This window comes from Dendropsophus ebraccatus, chromosome 8 (genome assembly GCF_027789765.1).
Source record: "Dendropsophus ebraccatus isolate aDenEbr1 chromosome 8, aDenEbr1.pat, whole genome shotgun sequence".
Classification (NCBI taxonomy): Eukaryota; Metazoa; Chordata; class Amphibia; order Anura; family Hylidae; genus Dendropsophus; species Dendropsophus ebraccatus.
Genome location: NC_091461.1, coordinates 63,206,627 through 63,228,381, shown reverse-complemented (window position 1 = coordinate 63,228,381; position 21,755 = coordinate 63,206,627). Strand labels below are relative to the sequence as shown.

Below are 21,755 nucleotides of genomic sequence, written 5' to 3'. Positions count from 1 at the left end.
ACTTTATATATTGCAGAAATTTCCTTTAAGACATTTCAGTGCCTTAATATAATTTCTAAAAAATGTCATAGATAATGTAATCGTTGAAAAAGAAGTTACTTTAAGGTCACTTTTTTTTTTTTACACATAATGAAAAGTGTCTGCCCATCCTCGGGTATTACTTGCAAAGTGATGTGTTCAAACCGATATAATTGCTCTTTTTTCACTAATAAATAGTGTAACCTTTTCAGTTTTAAACTCCCTTCTTGCAGTGACAGGGTTAAACTCTTGGACTTCCCCAGATGAATATCTTACTTTTAATTAATAATCTAATTGCAACATTGTGTCTTGTTCTATTACGGCATGTAGTTGCTGGCACCTCCTCCCCCACCGCCGCCGCACACTTCCTAATTCCCTCTGAAACCTGCCGGTGTCAGGCATCTTTCCTGGACACCCCCTTGGGGGCCTTTCATAGCGTTGGCAGTTGTTGCAGTTTCAAACTCAATTGTTCTCGTCGGTACTGAGGCAAATGGAGTCATTAATTACCTTCTATCAGCTGGGCTGAGTTCAGAAGGCGATCAATAACCCAGCGTTTGTCATTCACAGCAGCAAGCGAGCGAGCAGGAGAACAGCTAAACCAATACCCGCACAGAGCACAACAACATCATATAATCATAATACTAGTCATCAATACTGTAGCAGTGTTTTTCTTCACAGAGATAATTCATTCCTTCAAAAACAGAAAATGACTTTCCGTTTCTCGGTCAGAGCGGAGGGAAAAGATGTAGGAAGCTTTGGTTGTAATATCTGACATCAGTCATCACTCTTCAGCCTCTCATACCAGGCATTGGCTGAGCATTATGCAGGGGGATGCTGCAAAGCAGTTACTGCTTTCATAAATGCTTTACCTTTATTAAGCTCATTAATCATAGATTTAAGGGCTAGGGTGGCAAGCTGCAGAGAAGATGTAGGCCAAGGGCATGCAACCTATAGCGTGCCAGCTGTTACTGAACTACAACAACTAGGAAGTTCTGGCTTCTGGAGCAGGTTGCAGATGATGGCCATGGTTGGCTAATGATACCTTTATCTACTGCCATGCACCTTTACATCATCCGTTCTATTGCCTGGCAACTGAGGTCAACCTTTTTGAAAGAAATGGGCAAATTCAATTGTTTGTTATCAATCTTACTAACCTGGATGACAATGTATGGACTTAATGGCTTTACAGATAACGTCAGCGTGTCATGTCCTCTCATAATAGTTCTCCTCACTTCACTAGGAAGTATTGCTTAAAGGGCTTGTATGAAATTAGAAAAATATGGCTGCTTTCTGACTAAAACAGCTACGCCATCTGTGCGCTGGCTGTGTCTTTTATTGAAAGGGGTTATACAGGGACATACATTTTTTATATATGTCTGGGGGTGGTGTAAAAATCAGCTAATCCTAACCAGCAATGTTGTCCCTCCTCGTCAGTGATTGGCAGAGCAGGAAGTTTCATGAGACAGCTTGCCATCTTGCCTTAGAGGCGGAAAAAAGTGAAAAATTACTACTTTTTTTTTTTTTACACCACCCCATCTCTCAGAGAGAGAGAGAGAGAGAGAGAGAGAGAACTAGTAATTTACATAATATCCCATTTGTTACCCCAGAGCTAAGGCCTCAGGACTTGTAACCGGACGTGCTCCAAAGCAAAGAGTTCAGTTTGATCTGCGCTCCACTCATCAAGCCATCGGCCTTTCAGCTGTGCTCCGCTCCCTGCCGCTCCTCCTAGTATTCCAAGAAAAGCTAGATCTAATCCTGGAAAACTTCTTTCCATTTCCCAGGATTGGATCCAGCTTTTCCCCGGCACTCGGGGTGGAGCAGCAGAGACTGAAGCAGCGCTGAAAGGACGGTGGCTTGATGAGTGGAGCGCAGATCAAACTGAGCTCTTTGCTTTGTTTAGATGAGCGCTTTCCTCATCTCTACTGGTAACTGTATGAAGGGTTTGTGAACATATACAATTCCATACAGCAAAAGTTTATAGCATAAACAACGGTCTCCTAGCTTGAGGGCTATGATGATAATTATATAAATGATGGACTCTTTGGGCTGTATTAGGCCTTATATTTCAGAGCAAGCGAGCACCTACCTGTCAGGTCAGCGCTCGCTTGCTCCTCCTTCCCCACTCGCTGTCTGTGCTATTACACGCACAGACATCATGCAGGGATACAGCCACGGGGAGCTGCAGGAGGGGCTACCCGGACAATCTTTAGATCGTCAGGGTGGCCCATAAGAGAGAGCGGCTGCTCCTGCTGCCGCTGCTTCTATTGCACAGGGCGACAGCCAGCAGACCGACGCTATCTTTTTCAGGTATTATTGCACATGTCGAATGATTATTGATTTAAAACATGACCTATTACCTAAAATGACTATTGGCCAGAATGGTTGGTAATCGTCCAAGTTCGCCGATAATCGCTTTGTGCAATAGTACCCTAATTTCTATGATGTTACAAAATTACAAAATTCATTTAATCTACTTAGGGCTATAAAACACGACCCGAGCCGTTAAGTAAACAAGCGATGATCCTTTAGATCGGCACTTGTTTACCGAGCCTATTACACAGTTCAGTAATCATGAGGCCAGAGCTGGATCGTTCATGCAGCCTTTGGCTTCTATCTGCTTATTACACGAGCAGATTTACGGCTCACAGTTGATAATTTTTTGATTGGGCAAAAAGAATGATCAGCCGATGAACAAGCATCATTCAACAGCTCACCACTAGCTATATTAAACAGGGTGCCCTGTCATCTAATAATCTTCCCATATAACAGGGCCCTTAGATGTATAATAAGTTTATTGTCAGGTCACCTGGTTTACTAGCTTTTATCTAGATACTTGTCAGACTTGCTCGATCAATCCATTGTGTAATAAACTTTAGTCTACTCCATGTGTGCTCATTGTATACACAGTCATTTCAATGCTGCAATCTTGCCTCCAAATGTGCATTTAATTATCACATAAAGTATAACTCTAATGCTGCCCGCCACGCTGAATCAGTCTAATACATGACGTGGAAACAGCACTGAATAAAAGACAACCAGTTCTACAGTCAGTGAGCAAGAGAAACCTAATAAGTTATGCATGAAGACAAATTGTATGCTATCACCTAGGTAGCTCAGCAAACAAGGTAAAGATTCACCAACCACACATAGTGGGAAACAGGCACTAACAGCCAGCAAGATATCAGTTAAAAAAAGAAAAGAAAACAATACCAGAAAATTCAATGTAAACTGATATTAGAGAGATGACAGGTCATAAATATATGTGTTTTCCAGGTTAGTGTTTGCCATCTTCACAAACAAAGTTCAGATCCACTGATCCAGAACATTACTGTAGCCTTAGAGCTCTACTACTTGAACTTTTTCTCTCTACTTTATCTGTGTGGTTAGTTATAAACCCATTCCGTTAGAGTCAACAACTGGATCTAGTTTTTCCCATCACTATGTTTAACATTGACACGATTGAATCTTTTAATATTCCTTTCACCTAATCTCAAATTATTCTGATTTACTACAATTCTACAACACTACAGTCTTTTAACCTATCATCATTTTCAAGACTCAAAAACAAGTCATTGGGACGGTCCCTGGTGGCTTCTCCCCACCCCACAGGCCTTAATAAATACATATCTCTGTTTCTGTGTATTGAGAGAGAACTATCAATCAAGGCTGCCAGGACAGGCATAAACTGACAGGGATAATCCCAATCACCTGTGGTTCAGGCAGCATAAAAGTGAGTCATCACTTTCCCTTTAAGAAAACCACCTTACTGGATCATGTTCCTTGTTTTCTCCCATCAGGGAAAAAAAACTGTTCTGCTTTCAGAATTCAGAAGCCAGACAAATAAAAGACATGAAGTGGATCAGTGGTTAAAGGGGTTATCCAGCGCTACAAAAACATGGCCACTTTCTTCCAGGGACAGCACCACTCTAGTTCAAGTGTGGTTTGCAATTAAGCTCTATTCACTTCAATTGCACTGACTTACAAGAGTGGCCATGTTTTTGTAGCACTGAAGAACCCCTTTAAATGCTCCAATTAAATGGGCACTCTAGAATATTATGCACTGATGTTATGGCAATTATATCTATGCAATAAAACATTATTGTGTTGAATAAATGGCATTGAACCCCATAATTGTAAATGGTCTCCCCCAAATGTTTTATTATATATAGATTATTTTCATAAGTATTTAGGTTTCCTAAATATGTTTGCTACAACTGTTCAGTAGCCATAGAATAGTTAATCCCTACAATCTTTTAGTTTGGAAGCTCGGTTAGGTGAACTATAAGTCCTTTTATAAATTGCAGAAACCACCCTACTAGATTTAGCATGACAAACAGAAAATAAATGCGTCCATTGTTTACAAGATTCTTCTTTTACCTAGTAATCTATGTGATGTACAGCTTTCTCTATATAACAATCATGTGGCTAGAACAAGGTAACATGACTGCTCCATGGCCATAGCAGGGAACTCTGGGACCTGCCACAGTCTGGTAAATATCCATGCTGAATTCTGTCACTTAATAAACTGCTTGTAGAAGCACAAACAAAAAGCTAACACAGAGGTTTGTGACCCATGAGGTTGAATGACTATGCACCTTTAGGCCGGAACAGCGTGGAACACGAGTAAGCCTGAGAGAACCTTACAAGCCAATCTCAAATGCCAGCTTTGTTAGCTGGAAGGACAGAAGGAAGGCGAAAAATTACATAGCATGCAGCTCTAACTATGCTTGTTTAGAGAAACTGCTTGCATTTATGAAGTCTTTGGTGCGGAAAGCAGGGTTGCAAATGACTGCATCAGGAGCGACAGTAGGGGCCATTAATTTCCTGTTATGTTTTCCTGTGTTGGGGGCTTTATTAATTTAATTTTACACTGTCGAACAACGGCGAGAGCTGACACTGCCACACTTTCATTTTTTTTTCATCACTTCATTCTGCTTGTCTGACATACAGCGGCAAATTGTGAGGCCCAGCGAACACAACAGGACTTCACTCTGTGATATCCATCTAATTCAAACCCACTTCTCCCTTTAACCCCTTCCTACTGGCTGACTGCCTAATGCTGTGCATGGCAGACTTACAATGGAGCATAGCCTAAGGTTGGTATTGCAGCCCTCAGAATAATACAAGGTGAATATTATTATTTTGTACTGTTCTATTTGTGGAATTAATTTGTAATGTGAATCTCATAGAAGATTATTTAGTTACACAGCAACCAGTTGGGCACTTTCCTTCTCCATATTATTAATAACAATTGCCAGTAATAGGCTGCGGATGCATGGCAACTTTGGATATGCAACAGAAATTGCAGTGTCACACTTTAACATTTCGTCTAATAATGTGCAACTTGTGACATGATTCACCCGCGACATAGCAGTTGCAGAAAATCGGACAGAAGTCACATGCAACTTTGTCTGCATTGATCACATTGCAGTTTTATGACTCACACCTGTTTGCGATTTGTTTTGTTTTTTTTTGTTTTTTTCTTTAAAGACAAATAAGGTTGCATGACAGCAAGTCGCACAAATATTTTCTCATAGAGATTTGATGCATTTTTTGCCACATGACCAAAGACGCTATGTATTAGCCTTACAGCCCCCAAGTGCAGATATCTAAGCACAATGCAGTTCTGATGGTCAGTTTGGCAATAACAGAACCTGCTGGCTATAGACTGGTAATACCGCAAGTACCATCTGATTGACATCTATTTAGTGTATATTTGTGCAAACATTAACTACTATGGGGTAAAGAAAACATAAAGTACAATATTTTCACCCAGCAGTATTGGACCTGTCATGTCCCACATTAATAAATGTTCAGAAATACGGGAATTTATCGAAAATTATATAACATTTGCTCATAAAACAGCCCAAAAATAAAGTGCTAACATAAAATACATAAAATAACTTCATTGCTCAGCCTTCTGCTTTTTATTGATAGAGTAAAAATTCATTTGTGGGTACCAGTGCCAGATTACTCTGGATTATCGAATGCTGGATTACAAGATTTTTACTGCATTTGCCTTTTGGCGTGGATTGGCGCATTCACCTGTTAGCATTTACTGACTAAAAACTAACACTCTTCACGTATCTGTTGGTCAATCTGCCAGCTAAAGATGTACATTAATTGGGTAGTTGAGGTAGATATCTTACTTTAGGCGGCAAAGTACCCCTAAAAACAGATATGATTAGTCTAATATACAACACCCAATGTAGAAATGTATATAGTTGCTAAACTGCACTGTGTGGCTCAAGGCTCCGGTTGGGTGCTCTGCCCCACGGTTCCAGACCCAGGTTCCGAAGGTAATCCACAAACAAGAGGCAAGAGGCGGCACTCCAAGTCTTAAAGTGAAAAAAGTGGTGTTTATTCACCCAGTATGCAACGTTTCAATCTACTCATTGAGATCTTTGTCAAGCACACCACTTTTTTCACTTTAAGACTTGGAGTGCCGCCTCCTGCCTCTTGTTTGTGCAACACCCAATGTAGATGCCACAGAGAAGAGAATAAACGTATAATCAATATTAGTAACACAACACCCTATATAACACAAGAAAGAGAACTCAAAGAATATAAAGAACATATATCAAGACTGGCATACTCGTACCCCATCCCCTTTTCCCAGCTAAATTTACCAAGAAGAGCACATCTCTTAGTAAAGCCGGTGGCCTGCTCAGGCATTGCACAGAAGTCTATGCCTGTTCTGGAGCAGATGTAGATTTTTGCCTGGTTTACACCCGGTTTAAGGCATTAAGCGAGATAAACTAGGTGCAGGAAGAGGACATGCCTCCTCCCTGCCTTGCTGTGTCCCCCCCCCCCCCCCCCCCCCAGCCACCCATCAGGCAAGGCAGGGCTACAACAGGCGTACGCCGGGGATAAGGCCACAATTTGTGCCTTCTCCATGGTGTACCCCCAGCCTTAATAAATCTCCCCCATAGTGCCTACACACAATGCCCCCACTTGTAAACCCCACCTTGAGCCATAGCCTTAATGGGACCATTCATGAAAGTATTAACTATTGATTCATAAAGGTACTACCAAACCTAACCCAGGCCTCATAGGTTGTATGCCGGCCTCAGAATAACAGCTACATACATTTTCCCATATAAATTGCCCCTATAATACAGCTACGGTTGTCATCTGCTGTCACATATAATCTTTTATTTTACCCAGGACTGCAGATAGAAAATACAGATAAATCTGATATGAATTATATAGAAATAATGTTGATTCATAAAGATAAATCCCATTGTAATAATGTGTTTTGTTCAATCATATAAGGTCGCTACAGCTGACCTTCATTTTAGTGGGAAAGTTCTTCAATGGCCGCACTATTCCTTCAGCCGCCTGTCATTTCTGAACACACACAGAGATGAAACTCTTATCTGGAAAACTCAAACTTCATAATCAGCTGACGGTAAATCTCTTTCCTGTACTGGATGTCAGAATGGAATGTTTCTAGAATTCTCGGCCCTAGCACACATATTTCTAGTCAGCCCGCACTATGAACACTGGGGAGCTGGGGTTAATCTCACTGCTTATCTGCCATCATTCTGCCCATGTCACCAATGGTTACCAATGGATTTCTGTAGTTATGTTCAAATTCAGTAAAACCTTGATGTCTTATGGCCAAAAATGTAGCTTTTAGTAAGGATGTGAGATAGCAACATCACCTTATGGGCATGCTCCTAACTTCATGCAAGGAAATGTAATGAGCAAGTTTCTCTGCATAAAATCTGCACCCAATGCTGTGGAATTAATGCTGAGGATTTCATTGCAGATTTTATGCTGTGTCCAAAGATTACAAGAAGAATTAAGTGACTATTAAGACTCGCTGTAACATCCTGCAGACTTCCTTGTATGAAATCCCCAGCGTATACTCTAGCAGGATGACCAGTAAGACCAATATTACCACCATCCAGCTTTCCCATAGTCCTGAAGACACAGCTGCTTGTTCCTGTATTGTGTTTAGAAAGACTTGCCATTCAGGGCTCCAGAAAAGCTGGGTGATCTGTTAAAATTCTATGTGCTCGAGTTTGTAATTCACTGACAGGAGTATTATTTCTGTAATATTTTCTTAATTCCCATTCATGCAGCACTGTTATAGTCCAGCAACAGGTTTCCCCAAAAATTTTTAAAAAATCCTGAATGCTGTCACCTTGCTATATCCCTGAAAAATATTCCTATCCTTATGCACATTGCAGAGGTGCCATAGCTCACAGATTCTTCCCTTCTTCTTGCCTATTGTACCTGTATTGCTCCACAACTGCGGTTATGAAGCAAATTCTTTTTTCCTGTGTTGCTTTTCTATCTGATAATCTATAAGGAAATAAATCCAGAACCATTGATATGGGGCGCAGTTTGTATACAAGAATGGAAAACTACAGACAGGTTCTGTCTCTCGTGTGGTGCTCCCTTGAAGAAGGAATACGAGCCACGGCCAGTCTACTTCTCTGAAAAGGTTGGGATTTCTGAGGCCGCCTTCCAGTGCTGTCAAGGTCACCAGGATTAGGTTCACCGAACGGTCAGAGCGGTTTGAGTTACTGGCACCGCCTGCTGATTCCTTTGGTGATTTTTATCCATCTCTTACAGTGTGTGGGATGGGAAGATAACTCACCTAAGTCAGGGGATCTCTAAACTTCTACAGCACATTGAGGAATGTGGGAGGGTCTCATTGCCCCCCTCCTGCCTTCATCTTAGCAGGTGAGTTTTTATTACTGGTTGTAATAAGACAATACAGGTCTTTCTGTCTCGCAGGGTCCCTACCTGTAAGCAACAACAAACATCACAGGCTGAAAAACGTCGATTTGCAAGATTACAGTAATGCCACAGCCCAGGTATACTTTATATCCTGTTAACTTGAACTCCAAAAGTTCTTCGATGCACAATGAACCCTAATAGGTAAGACTTGCAGGGGAGGGATAATAATTTTAGGCTTTGATGAGTGATACGTCTGTGATGCCAGTGATCCTGGGAACGGGACAGATTTCCTTTTGGTAAGTGAGACTCCTGTCTAATGACTAGGCCTTGACAAGGCCAAAGGAAAGTCGCCGATCCCATGGGTTCTGTTTACAAAGCTCCTGAAAAGTTGCATCTAGGCCATTAACATTTTATCAAATGGTAATCGAGTATCTAATGCACATCTCTTGGCCAGGGATAAGAGCGCCGTGTTTATACAGAGCAGAATCAGGTACTCTATTATTTGCATGTGCCCGGCTACTATAAAATCCAGGGTTAACTGGCTTCAATCCTACAGATTTTGAAAATTAGGCCAAATTTGGCTTGATATTGCCCACTACAAAGAATATATCAATGGCAGTGAGATCACAAGGGCATTGTATAGAAGGATGAATGTTAAGAGATGGAAAAGCAACATTACTGCAGGAATAGATGGAGCAGATAGTACTGACTATTTTCTATGTTTTTGTTCTCCGCTAATTTTCTAGATACTGTATAGACTTTGGTTTTAGCTTAAGAACAGTGAAGACAATAATAGAGAAGGGCTTGTAGTAAGGGGTTGGGGTACTAAGTTTTCCATCGGGGACAGAGGGGTTAGTTATTTGTTTCCCCCTCTATGATCATTGAAAAAAATGTCACACTCAATGCGTTGATGTAACCATACATTCTACAACTGTGATATGTATTCCCTTTCAAACCAGATTACACTATACAAGTAGAAATATGTCACCCATAAACTGTCCGTATAAAGAAAAATGACTGGAGAGACATCTTCATAGTTGTCCTATTATTTGTTGCCAATAGTACCCAAAAGGGCCAACACCTCTTTAACAAATGTCCAAAAGAAAGAACATACAGTAAGTGTAAGCATATGTTAGAGAATTAAGAGGTACTGGGCTCAGGGGTCCTCAAGTCCAAAATCAGCATGCACTGGATCCTTTGCGTAAAATAATATGTAAAGATATATAATATATAAGAAAGTGGCACCGAACCAAGAGCAACCTAAAGTGAGTGCACCTTATTGTTATTATAGGTACATTGCAGGAAGCAGAGCCAACAGGTTAATTGTGCATAGCCTATAAGAATATATGATAATGAACTGTGATTGTAGACAGGGAGATAGGGTGATGTTGGTTCATATTAACTAGATACAGGGTATTATTATCTGCCAGTGGTTCCTCAGCCTACACAGGGAGGTAATAGCAGACTGCCATGCACAGAGCTGTTCAGGTAATTGCTTTATATATCTAGAAGCAGTGGTAGCAATCTCTGCACAGACAGACTAGCAGTAAAGCCAGTTCCTTAAGGCGATTTCCTTTGTCTTTTCAATTGCTTGCACATCCATGAGAGATACAGGGGGAGAATGAGAGAGTGAGAGAGGGTGAGACAGAGAGAGAGAGGAAAAATGTTAATTTGTGAATTAATAGCTTTTCTCAGCGGAATTGTAAATTCAAATGTCACCTAACACAACGACTCTGCGCCGGCCTGCCGAAGAAGCGGTGACAAGATACCGCACTTACGCTCACTCCCCCCTTCCCCAGTCTCCAAGATGCTCTCTTTGACTCCTCACTATCCACACTTGCATTACATGTAAGCGCTGACTTTTCTAACTTTTACTTGAGTGACGAATAGGCGCAGTGGGCCTACACATCAACACTAGGTTTTCTTCTTCTTTTTTTAAATCTGCTGCATGATGGCTCAGAGAAAATACAATTTATATAAAATATGTGATGTATTCCTTTGGGAAATACAATGGCAGCTAACCAGTCTACATTTTACATTCGTGTGCACTAAAACGAATCAACATATTTAAATCAGTTGCAAAAAAAGCAGCATGTGAACATAGCCGTATTGAGGATGACCAAGGAACTGTCCCCCTGCTCATGTTCCTCAGATGGGAAAGGGTTAAAGTAAGCATTAAGGGAGGAGACAATGTTCACATTTTCCATCAGACAAAAGGTTAACATAGACAGAAAAGGATTGTGCCAGTGCCAGGGAGACAGACGGACAGTGAGAATGCCAGAGGGACAGACAGCTGCTGCAAGTGTCACAGACATAAATACTGGGGAATAAACATTTAGACATATGAGAGTAAGTATGTGCTAAATTATGGGTAAATAATTGTTCTTTTTGGAGCACTGGGGGTTCACAACTTGTATTTATGGCAGTGCCTTTTACAGGTCTTCTAATGAATTTCACTCTGAGTTTGGGTTTTCTGTTAGGAAGCACTGGAATGAAAAGATTGAATCAATCCAAGCACACACCATCATTGTAGTCAGCAAAATGGCTGACTGTGCAAATTTGCCTTTAAAATATGTTTAATGATTCAACCAGGCTGTTAGAATTAACCAGATATGTGCAGGAGGTTCACAATTTTTGCAGGGGTTTAGAGGCTTAAAGTGTCACTGTCGTTAAATTTTTTTTTGCAGAAATCAAAAGTACAAGCGATTTTAAGAAACTTTGTAATTGGGTTTATTAGCCGGAAAAAGCATTTTTATCATAAAAAAGCAGTTTAAAGCTCTCCCTTCCCTGGCTTCATTGTTCTCTATAGAGAGAGGGAGAGATGAGACACCAAAACAGAAAAACAAAGAGTTAATTTACAGCTACATTACCAGGCTCTCTCCTCTGACATTAGCACTGACCTCTCTGATCTCTGAATAGGGGCTTTCAGCGGCTCCCTGTGGTGTAATCCTTTGTTCTCTGCTCTCTGCTGGCGACTAATCTCCCTTTTCCCTCCTCCCCCCTCCCCTCTCCATAGCTCAGACAGGATCCGACTGATGTAAAACAGTTGAGATTTCCTGATTCTGAGCAGTGGATGGAAGAAAGGAGAGGGGGTGGAGGGGTGGAACCTGGGAAAAGGCTTTTTAAACACAGATAATGGCAAAAATAGAGCAGCCTGTATTTTACAAAGTCATCCAGGCCGGTGTCAACCTATTCATCAACTGTGGGGATGAGAATTCAGGGATTATTACAGTTGTGTGGCTTTCATTACCTCTCCAGGAGACCACCCCTTTAAGAAGACCACTCCCATATCCATAGCAAATTTGCTGTAACTGATTCAGTCCACCATACAGATCACCCTTTTAAAAGACCACTTTTCAATCAAATTTTAGGTGGTCTTAAAGAGGTTCACTGTATTAACTGTAACTGCAACATTACTGGTTTGTAAAGGGAATCTTTTAACTTTAAATCATGCTCAGACCTGCAGGCAAACTTTTAGCTGATGGCTGTTTGAAAAATGCTTAAACTCATGTTTTCCTTTCAATGGCAAAGAGGCTATTGCTGAGCTGCAGCATGCACGCTTCCACCCCACCCAATGCTGTAGCTCATCACCAATTCTATGACACTTGAGCTTGGAAGGAAAACATGATTTTACAACTTTGAAAACAGCCAAGAGACAGATATCATTTGAGCAGCTCTGAGCATGATACAGAGCTGAGAGATTCTATATTCAAATATAATAGTGACATGATACCATAGAAAAAAAAAGTCCATTTGTTTCTATATATTTTACGATGAGCCTGTACATGAGGTCTTCTTGTTTCCCTTAATTTTTAGTATGGTCAGTGATAAATGATGAAATACATAAATGCTTGGGTTGCCTAAAGCATGATTGAACATGGGGGTCTATATAGACACGTAATATACTTTCATCATATGTAACTAATGGTTTTTATGGTTTTCATTCAATAACCATTTCCAAGTCAACATTAGCGAAGTAATGTTCCCAAGTACAGAACACATCCCATGTGAAGCTGCTCCGGAAAACCTATCCAAGTTTCAAAGTTTCAGAGGTATAATGAGGGAAAATGACACCGACAGACTAGAGAGGTGCCAAGGAGGAAAAGAGATGATGCCAGAAGCACAAACACTTTGGAGGACCAGAAGTGACAAGAGTGCAGACTTTAAAGCTTCATTGCGATAAAGAAGTTTATGCCAGATAACCAAATGACTTGCCAAGGAGACATACACCGACACTGCCAGAATATAGGTGGATAGAGCCAGATACTTTCATGTACAACCATATTTTTGGACTGTAGCACCAATGACAAAATGTTGTGATGCTTTATTTCACACATCAGAAAATGTGCTAATGTAGAAAAGCAGAGGAGCTAAGATCCCCAGATGCACTAAATGTTTATTGGAAATTAGAAAAGCATAGCTGCCTTCTTCCAGTGACAGTGCCACACCTGTCCTCAGGTCGTGTGTGGTAATACAACTCACTATAGTAGCTTTGGCTGTCCAGCTATGATGGTAATCCTAGTTTTGCAACAGCTGGAGTGCCAAAGGTTCCCCTTTCCATCGCCATTGTATAAAGTATATAAACATCTTGTCACAGTCTAAACATTTAGCACTAAAATATCACCTATAAATATAATTTCCCGAGTTGTGCTTTATAACTTATTGCGCCATTTTGCAGGATGAACGCCAGTATAGTCCAAGAAGAGGTGTCACCTTTCCTGGAATTGAACATGTCTTGCTAGACTGTGCTATAGAAGCATAGGATATACAGTTAACCTGTAGAACTAGGCCATGTTTACATTGAGGAGCCTGGGTAAGCTATGTAAAAACTTAATTGGTTTTTACCCAGCTTCCCCAGAAACAGATAGAAAATAGCTATGACTAAGATACAGCAGAACAGTATATAATAAGACCTCATATAATAGGACAACTCAAGGACTTATACTAACAGGTGATTTTTTAGGGGAGGGGGCATGCTCTTCCGTTGAACCTACTGGTAGATCTGAGAAGCAAGGCCTGTTGCATCAGTCTCAGTTACTTTTGGCATAAGCAATTCCACCGTTCTGCTGTTTAAAGAACATGCTGTGCCATTCCAGGTAATTTGGGCCATCTTGGGGTTACAAATAACTGATTATGTCTCTTATGGGCGGCATATATTATAAGGGCTGCAAAAAAACCGCAAAGCCGCTATGTAAAAATAAAAACAAAACCTCTTAGCCCAGCAAAGTGTAACCTGTCAATGCAGCAAAAAATCTTACAAATCTATAAAGAGGAGAAAAATTGCCTGAAAATGATGTTGCTTCAGTCAGTTCTAATACCCACAACAATATACCAAGTTGGTTATAAATCCAAGAATAAGGCATAAAACCTGAAACATCATGAAAATAATAATAAATTTGTTACACGACCCAGCCGGAGTATGCCACCAAATTCTCATTTTAACCCAGTCACTGTCGAATAATCATTGGCGGCTGGGATGTGATTAAATGGCGTTTGTTTAAGATATCTCCCCGTGCTTGTTTCTGTTTAACGGTGGAATCCGGGAAAATGTACAAAGGAGAATTACTTGGCTGATTTCCCTTAACTCTTTCAATAAACAAGGGTGAATAGAAGTGTTCAGCTCTCCCTCTCTCTCGTTTTCTCTCTCTCTCTCTCCCTAACACAGAGCCGGTGCTGTGAATCACTCTGCTGCCTTCACCCAACCAGAGAGTTTGGCTACATCATCCTGACACATAATTATCTCTACTCTTCTTAATCATCCGTGCCGCTGCTACTGTGTAATGAAAGCAGCAACAAAGATGACAGAGTGGAGGAGGACTTTTCACCTTATACAGGATGGCCAAGAAGCAAGTATATCTGCAATGTATCTATATTCCCGTAAATTTATACTTTCTTACAACTAGTGCTGTTGACAAATAAGAATGGAGCAATCATGTTGGCTTTGTTGGATCCTCCATTAAATCATATGGGTAGGCAAAATCAGACAAGACCTGGCCAATAGGACCATTGTGTCGCCTAATACTGCCGTTAGTAGATGGCCATCTGTAGACTGTTAGGATTGTTTTAGCGTGGTGAACTTTTACTCAAACTGCAAAGTAAAGGTATTATACAGGTAGTGTCTATGAGGCAAACTGATTCTTCCATAGGGGTCCTTCTGTATACAGACAATGTAAGAATAGAAACTGGCCCATGGGATAGGAAATTGTTGGGTCTAATATTGATATATTGTGGTGGTGTCAAGCAGTTCCAGTAATGGATCCGTCCAGTGCCGGACACTAAATCCTCTAGTGCAGGCAAAAGCTGAGAATGCATTCTACAAACTAAACATTTAAATGAACCTTTTATGACTTTCATGCTGCCCAATCCATAAGTTATGAGGGCGGTCCCCAACAGCTTCTCCCACTCCCTTAGCCTTGATAGGTCTCTCACTGATTGAATATAGAGAACGATCTATCAATTAAAGCTGGTGGGCAGGACTATCAATCTATCAATCAAGAAGCTGCCAGGGACTCCTGATTCAGGCAGCATGAACTTGATGACAGGTTCCCATTAAATATAAACATACATCCAACCTGGACATTATAAATCAGATATTGATGGCATGGGAAGGATATAAATACTGATATATTTGTCCACAATCCAAAATGGCAGCATGCATTTTCTTGGTCGGCTCTACGTGCCTCCAAGTTTCCTACTACCTCAAGTAGCAAAACAATATCTGTCTACATACATCAATATAAACAATTCACGTAAACAGAACAAACTCTAATGTAAAACTATCTAAAAAAAAATGTAGTGGGTATACTGGTATGCCATGTAATGCTAGAACTGTACTTTATGTGAAAGAAAGGCAGGGAAATCTACACCTAGCAATGCATTACTCCTATAAGGCAGAAATGTCTACATTGTTCTTACTTTATGCTACTGTATAATGGAGTATGGTTGTGTTGCCTACTAGCTTATACTTATAATGCTGGTAAGTAAACTATACAGTAGGCATGTCACCAGCCCTCGTTCATGACATAAGAGACATAATGAGCAGAAGGGTGGTGTATAGAGGCTACAACTGATCTGGTATAGGAGCAGCTGGTATGCATGGCTTTGAAATTAGACCCTATTTACAAGAGATACAGAATAAAGCTCTCTCTTTTTCCCTACCTTCATCGCGTTTCCTTTTTTCGCCATTTGAACGAGGTATACCCAGGATCCCATTTATGGAATAAGAGCCTACGGGATCATTGGAGGCGCTGGAGACAGGAGGAGATGCTGTACTGGGAACTAGACAAAATGAGAAAGGACATATAAGCCTGTGAGGAGATAACTAATGTGGATCCTTCAATAGTTCACTTAGTATAAGGAAACGTCTCTAGTATATTCCCAACAAGAGGAAATACAGAAGGGGGTTTCTATAATGTTTCTCAATCGAAGTAATGGTCACCCACTTCCAATTTCATGGAAGCAGCCATTTTGTGAGTAGGCCTAATAGTACGAAATACTACTTTGTATCCACTGACAGTAAACAGAATATTAGGGTGTTTATTAGTCACTTTTCATACTTGTATGGTCCACAGAATGGCTGTCTCCACTGCTATTTGTGCAAATCAATACTACCACCTCTCCTAGGCTACACTAAGTTTTATATATAAGGGATATGTATGCAATAACCTAACATGTCCACTATAAAGACATACCTATATTTATATAAATAAAAGGGTGGTATATACAAGTGAGTGGTTAAAGTGTATCTGTCCCTCCAAAAAGTTTTGATTAGTTGGGGTCTGGGTATTCAGACCCCGACAGATCTCTAAGGCGAGAAGCACATTACTTAGCGCCTCCCCCCCTTTCTGTGTGCACAACATGAGACAGCCCCATAGGCTTATATTAGGGGAGAATCTTGGTCATGTGCACAGAGCTGAGAAACAGACATGCTTAGAAGGCACTTCTCCTGCCTTATTCTAGTAATCAGAGTCTGACCACCCGGGCCTTCACAGATCAAAACTGTTGTCTCTACAAAAAAAATATAAAGTGTCAGCGCCCATTTAAATTAGTTCAATGAGGGTTTGTGCCAGTAATGTGTTTATACATAGAGTACCTCAGTCTCTATGTAAAAAGTCATGATGATGGGAAGTTAGTTGTGAATGGTCCCCAGATTCTGGACAGTGACACCCTAGAGTGATGTGTAATATGGGCAAGAAAATTTTGTATGGAAAATGGAAGGGACGTCAGGAAGATGACATGTTTAACTTTGCAGGGGGCCTACAAAGCCTTCTATTAAACTTCTTTATGATAACTGTACTATATTTATATAAATAAAAGTATTACACAGTATTACACAGTGGAGAAATAGCTTAATGATTTTGTTAAAAGACGTACTTTACACGTATCTCTCTAGGTCATACAATCCACCTACATGGACTCCATGAATTTATGGTTTTGTTTTTGTAAGTTTATAAATCACCAACAAAAGTTTCGACACAATTTAAAAAAAAACTACAATAGCCTTTTCATATCCATCTCATAACATTGTGTTCCCTTAACTTTCCGACATGATGACACATCCTTCCATTCTGTAGCATAGTGGTTAAAAGCCGAAACCAGTGGTTACTTATTAGTACGTGAACTGTAACTTTTTGCCCTTTCTAAATCATGAGTCAGTAATCACATGAGTCACCGGAGAAGTTTTCATTGGACGACTTACTAATTTCAGCCTGATGACCTCATCATGACTTTCTATAGGAAGTGAATGCAAATTACTACCTATGTATAAAGCACAAAACATGCTAGCTATGTCAACACATCATCACATAGTAGTAGTAACAGAAGAGAAGCGCTATAGCAAGCTTGTTCCAAGTAATAAAGCAAATTATATTCCAGTACAGAATATATATACCGGTTACTCCATAGATGTTAATACATCCTCTAAAACATTACCAAGTTACTATAATGCTCATAATTTAAGTTTTCTCTCTTTTCATATCAGAATGGCTAATGCAACATTAGAGCACATGTACTTAGTAAATCATATATGTGAATAGATTACCGATGGTGTGCCCTGGTGCGCTTACTGGCGTTCCAGATCCATCTGGTGTTGGGTGAAATGGCTGCTGTACTTTTGTCCTGATAATTCTAGAGAAAAGAGAAAAGAGCACATATTATATGGGTGGTTGTATCTATGCTTTGTAGGAAAACACAACATATATGACTGTAAGCTGAAACCAAAGTAATTTTCAATACATTTAATGAACACAATTTTTCCTTCTAAGAATTAATACTAAAGAACAGAGTTTCTCTTTAAGACATTACTAATGACTCGGGACATGATTACAGCTCCGGCAGATTAATGCCAGCAATTCTTTTTAAGCCATAACAAGCTTTCATAGACAATGAAGCTGTAAAACAAGCTCAGAAAATGATGCCGAGTTTTGCTAACAGTATGTGTAGTATGATAAAAGTTTAAAGGTATAAAAAGGAGATGCGGCTAAGCATCATGGGAGCTTTATAAGCAAGATTGGCCCCTATCTTACTGCGTCTAGAATGTGTTCTGCTTTCTAAACACAGACAAAGCCAGTAATGTCTTCTTATCCATTTATAATACATGTTTTTTTACAAGTTATATCAATGATACCAAACTGACAATCTTCCATGCCGAGTGTCTAAAATACAGGAACTACTGCTGCCGCCAGGTGTATGCTCACTGAGCCAAGCCAGGGAAGATTTAGGAATATGAGGTTATATCACTAAAACACATATATGCTTAGCTGTAGTTAATATTTGTGTGGATCGGTAAAACTGCTCCCAGTCATTTTAGATTTTTAAGACCTGTGTACAAGTCACAGTGATATACATGGCATTGACGTCTCTTCTCTGTGAATATTTGATGTGGCACTATTGTTTAGTTAACAAAGGACTGCATTCATGTTAAAAACATGCTGTAACACAATGTGTATAATATTAAAAAAAAAACACCTGCTTAATATTGTGTAGGCTCCTTATGTTCCTATAAATTAGCTCTGACCCACTAAAGTGGTGTACTTGGTACAATGTTTGGGTAGGTGTTACATGTCCTCCAGTAATATCCACATGTATATAAGGACCAGAGGTTTTTCTAGCAGAATATTGAGAACAGAGGGGGGAAAACATAACCCATTTAGTGTCCAGAAATAGGCCTTTCTATAATCAACCAGTACCATGTCATGTACCGATGAGAACCCTAACACAGATGTCTGAATCTGAGTCACGTTTCCTTCTGCGGAAGTTCTAGCTTTCTATTACATTCCCACTCATGTGCTAAGGCTTCTTTAAACATTGACTTGATAGGAAAGCTACCTCCAAAAGGTGGTTTTAGGGACCTACTTTACATATTCTTCTTCCCAGAATTCTCAGTGGAGCATGACTGGCCTATAAGTTTCCACACACTTTCATGGTGTTCTTCTTAAAGAAAAACATTAGCCCTTTGGTCCCTAGAATATAACTAGGAACTCTCACTAAAACCAACAGGTACTGGAGTTAGACAGACCCTGGCAGGCTCAGTTAGCAGCAGTGGTGATAACGGACTGGTCCAGACATCACATAGGAAAGAATATCTTGCAACATTCTCCTATCTGAAGGCTCTAAAACCTTTGTAGTAGTAAATGGGAAAAATGTCCTGATGACGACTGAGTCAGTTGTGATCCGTTTAAGCACAGCAAGATTATGTTTGTGCCACAGACCTCTGTGACATATTTGTCTACCGCTAACCAGCCCCATATGCAGCAGGCTGTCATACAATCCTATATCACACTTTTATTATAGCCAGAATTAACATTTTCAGCAATATATAGTATACCTTCCATATAGGAAAGCCTTAGCTCCCCAAATGTATCAATGAGCTGTGAACGCCCATATCTCTGATTTAACAGATTCTTCGAACATTTCTAATAGGTACTAACTACTGCAAATTGGGGACACCTCGCAAGACCTGCCCCTTTGGAGATGCTAAAACCCACTCAACTAGCCACAACACTGCCCTTTGCTTAATATGTCACTGTTGTTATCACTTTCAAAATCTAAATCAAAAGTAGGTGTGAAATAAAGCAAGTTTGCAATATATCACATTTGCAAGTTTGCAAGTTTGCAATAAAATCATTGTTTTTTTTATCATGCTGCAAAAAAAGCTGAACTTTGTTCAATCTAGGTCCAGTCTCCTGAAGGCAGATTTTATGTGCTGGTTAAAAAAAAAAAAAAACAGACTAAACGCAGGAGTTCTGGCCAGTACAGAGAGACACGGCTTAATGTGTCCATCAGTTACATGACTGCCTTCTCTATGAGCGCTCAGATGGCCTGGGATACACAGGACTTCCTATTTTTTGACTGTTTGAGAAAAAAAGAGTCAGAAAACAGGAAGTGCTGTGTTTTTAATGATGACAACAAAAAAAACAATTAATGTAAGTCACTTTACAGCTACCCGCCCATTATTCCTGATTTACCACAAATTCAAGTAGCTCTCTTGTCTCTCTGGATTTTTTTAATTCTCTAATGACAACAAATGTAATGAGGGGCGGCCAAACAGCAAAATGACGTCCATCATTTTTTAACTCAGAATGAGGGACGTTATTTAAAAATATAGTAAACAGAAAGGAAAAAACGTAATGTGAACATAGTCTATATTGCCTGAAAATAAAAGTATATCATCCAGGTCCTAAAACAACTATAATGAAGCCAGTGAAACCTCATGTCTTCTAATAGTGTTTAACTCCTGCTTAAAATTTAGGCAATCAAAATTTTTCAATGAGGACACCCTTTTTTTTTTTTATAGAAAATGGCTGCTAATTTGGCTTTAGACTTCATATAGAGCATTATAAGCAGAAAATACTTATTATGTATCATTATTTTATATTGTAAGGTGTGAATCAGTCATTGTTCCTTGGCTTTGGCCTTTAACACTTAAAATCTCCCAAATGCCATAGTCTCACATTGATTTTACCAGGGCTGGGAGGCCAGAGGATGGGGATGGGGTTCAGGCACAGAGATTTAAATAGAAAACTATAAATTATTTCTGACAGCAAAGCAATAGTGTCAATGTGCCGAGCAGAAATCCTGTGTCACTATTAGATGCTTCTTAATCTATAGAAAAGGTTTAAAGTATAATGGAACCATATACCTATGGGGCAAAATGGATCCCAGTAGCAAGATTCACAATGCTGACCAAATATATCAATCCTTTAGGCTACTAATATTTGTCTTATTATTGACCAGGGTGTATGTGGCTTTGAAGATGATATAGAACCCTATCGAGAGGAGAAATCAAATAGTAAAATATGAAAAATATAAAATAAAAATACTGTACAAAGATTTTTTTGTTGTCATCAGTGAAGGGTGGACAGGAATAAAAAAAACACATTTTAATAAACTATAGTTCAACATCTTGGATGTTCTGAAAGTTTTTGTTCTGTTTATTTAATTTCACTGTAGACACTTTTTGGTTTATTCATTTGTCAGTGGAAATACCCTATTATACATTCCATGTAAACAAGAAATTCACTGAGTCAAGCACCTGAACTAATGAAGTCTGTTTTCTTATGGATTTGTGTGCTATGGTTGATTGACCCGTAAACTAAAATATACAAAGATTTCCTCATACCTCACAGTGCATTCTTAGTAAGTGATTAGAAAATCATGGAGGAATGGGTAATCACTGGCGGGTTTTAGCAAACCATAGAGGAATGGGTAATGGCCGGTAGCTATGATGTCATCAAATGCTGTATCATTTTATTACAATTTCTGTTAATTGGCTATCACAGAGAAAATGGGTAAACTTTGGATATTGGAGATAGCTACTTGTTTGTTTTTTTAATATGTATTTTTTTTTCTCAAATGCAAATCAACTATTTTACTGCTTGTAGGTTCACACTGCATTATTGGTAATGTGTAATGTGCAGTCTACATTTATTACCCTTAGAAAGTATAAACACATATACAATATTACGAGAAAAAGGCGTACGCTTTTTTTTTTTTTTTTTTTTTTAATGTATATTATTACAGCATTTTAATTGACTTCAATGAAT

General features: G+C 39.6%; 1 protein-coding gene across 2 annotated transcripts in view; it reads right to left on the bottom strand.

The window, feature by feature from the left end:
• The window catches only part of PAX2 (paired box 2), a 55,334-nt gene that overhangs the window by 18,516 nt on the left and 15,063 nt on the right, over positions 1–21,755 (bottom strand). For both annotated transcript variants that reach the window (XM_069979156.1, XM_069979157.1), the window contains exons 4-5: positions 17,753–17,838; positions 15,871–15,990 (exon numbers count right to left, since the gene is read on the bottom strand). In XM_069979156.1, the coding sequence (XP_069835257.1) occupies positions 15,871–15,990; positions 17,753–17,838 (206 nt within the window). The remainder of the gene's footprint in view (positions 1–15,870; positions 15,991–17,752; positions 17,839–21,755) is intronic.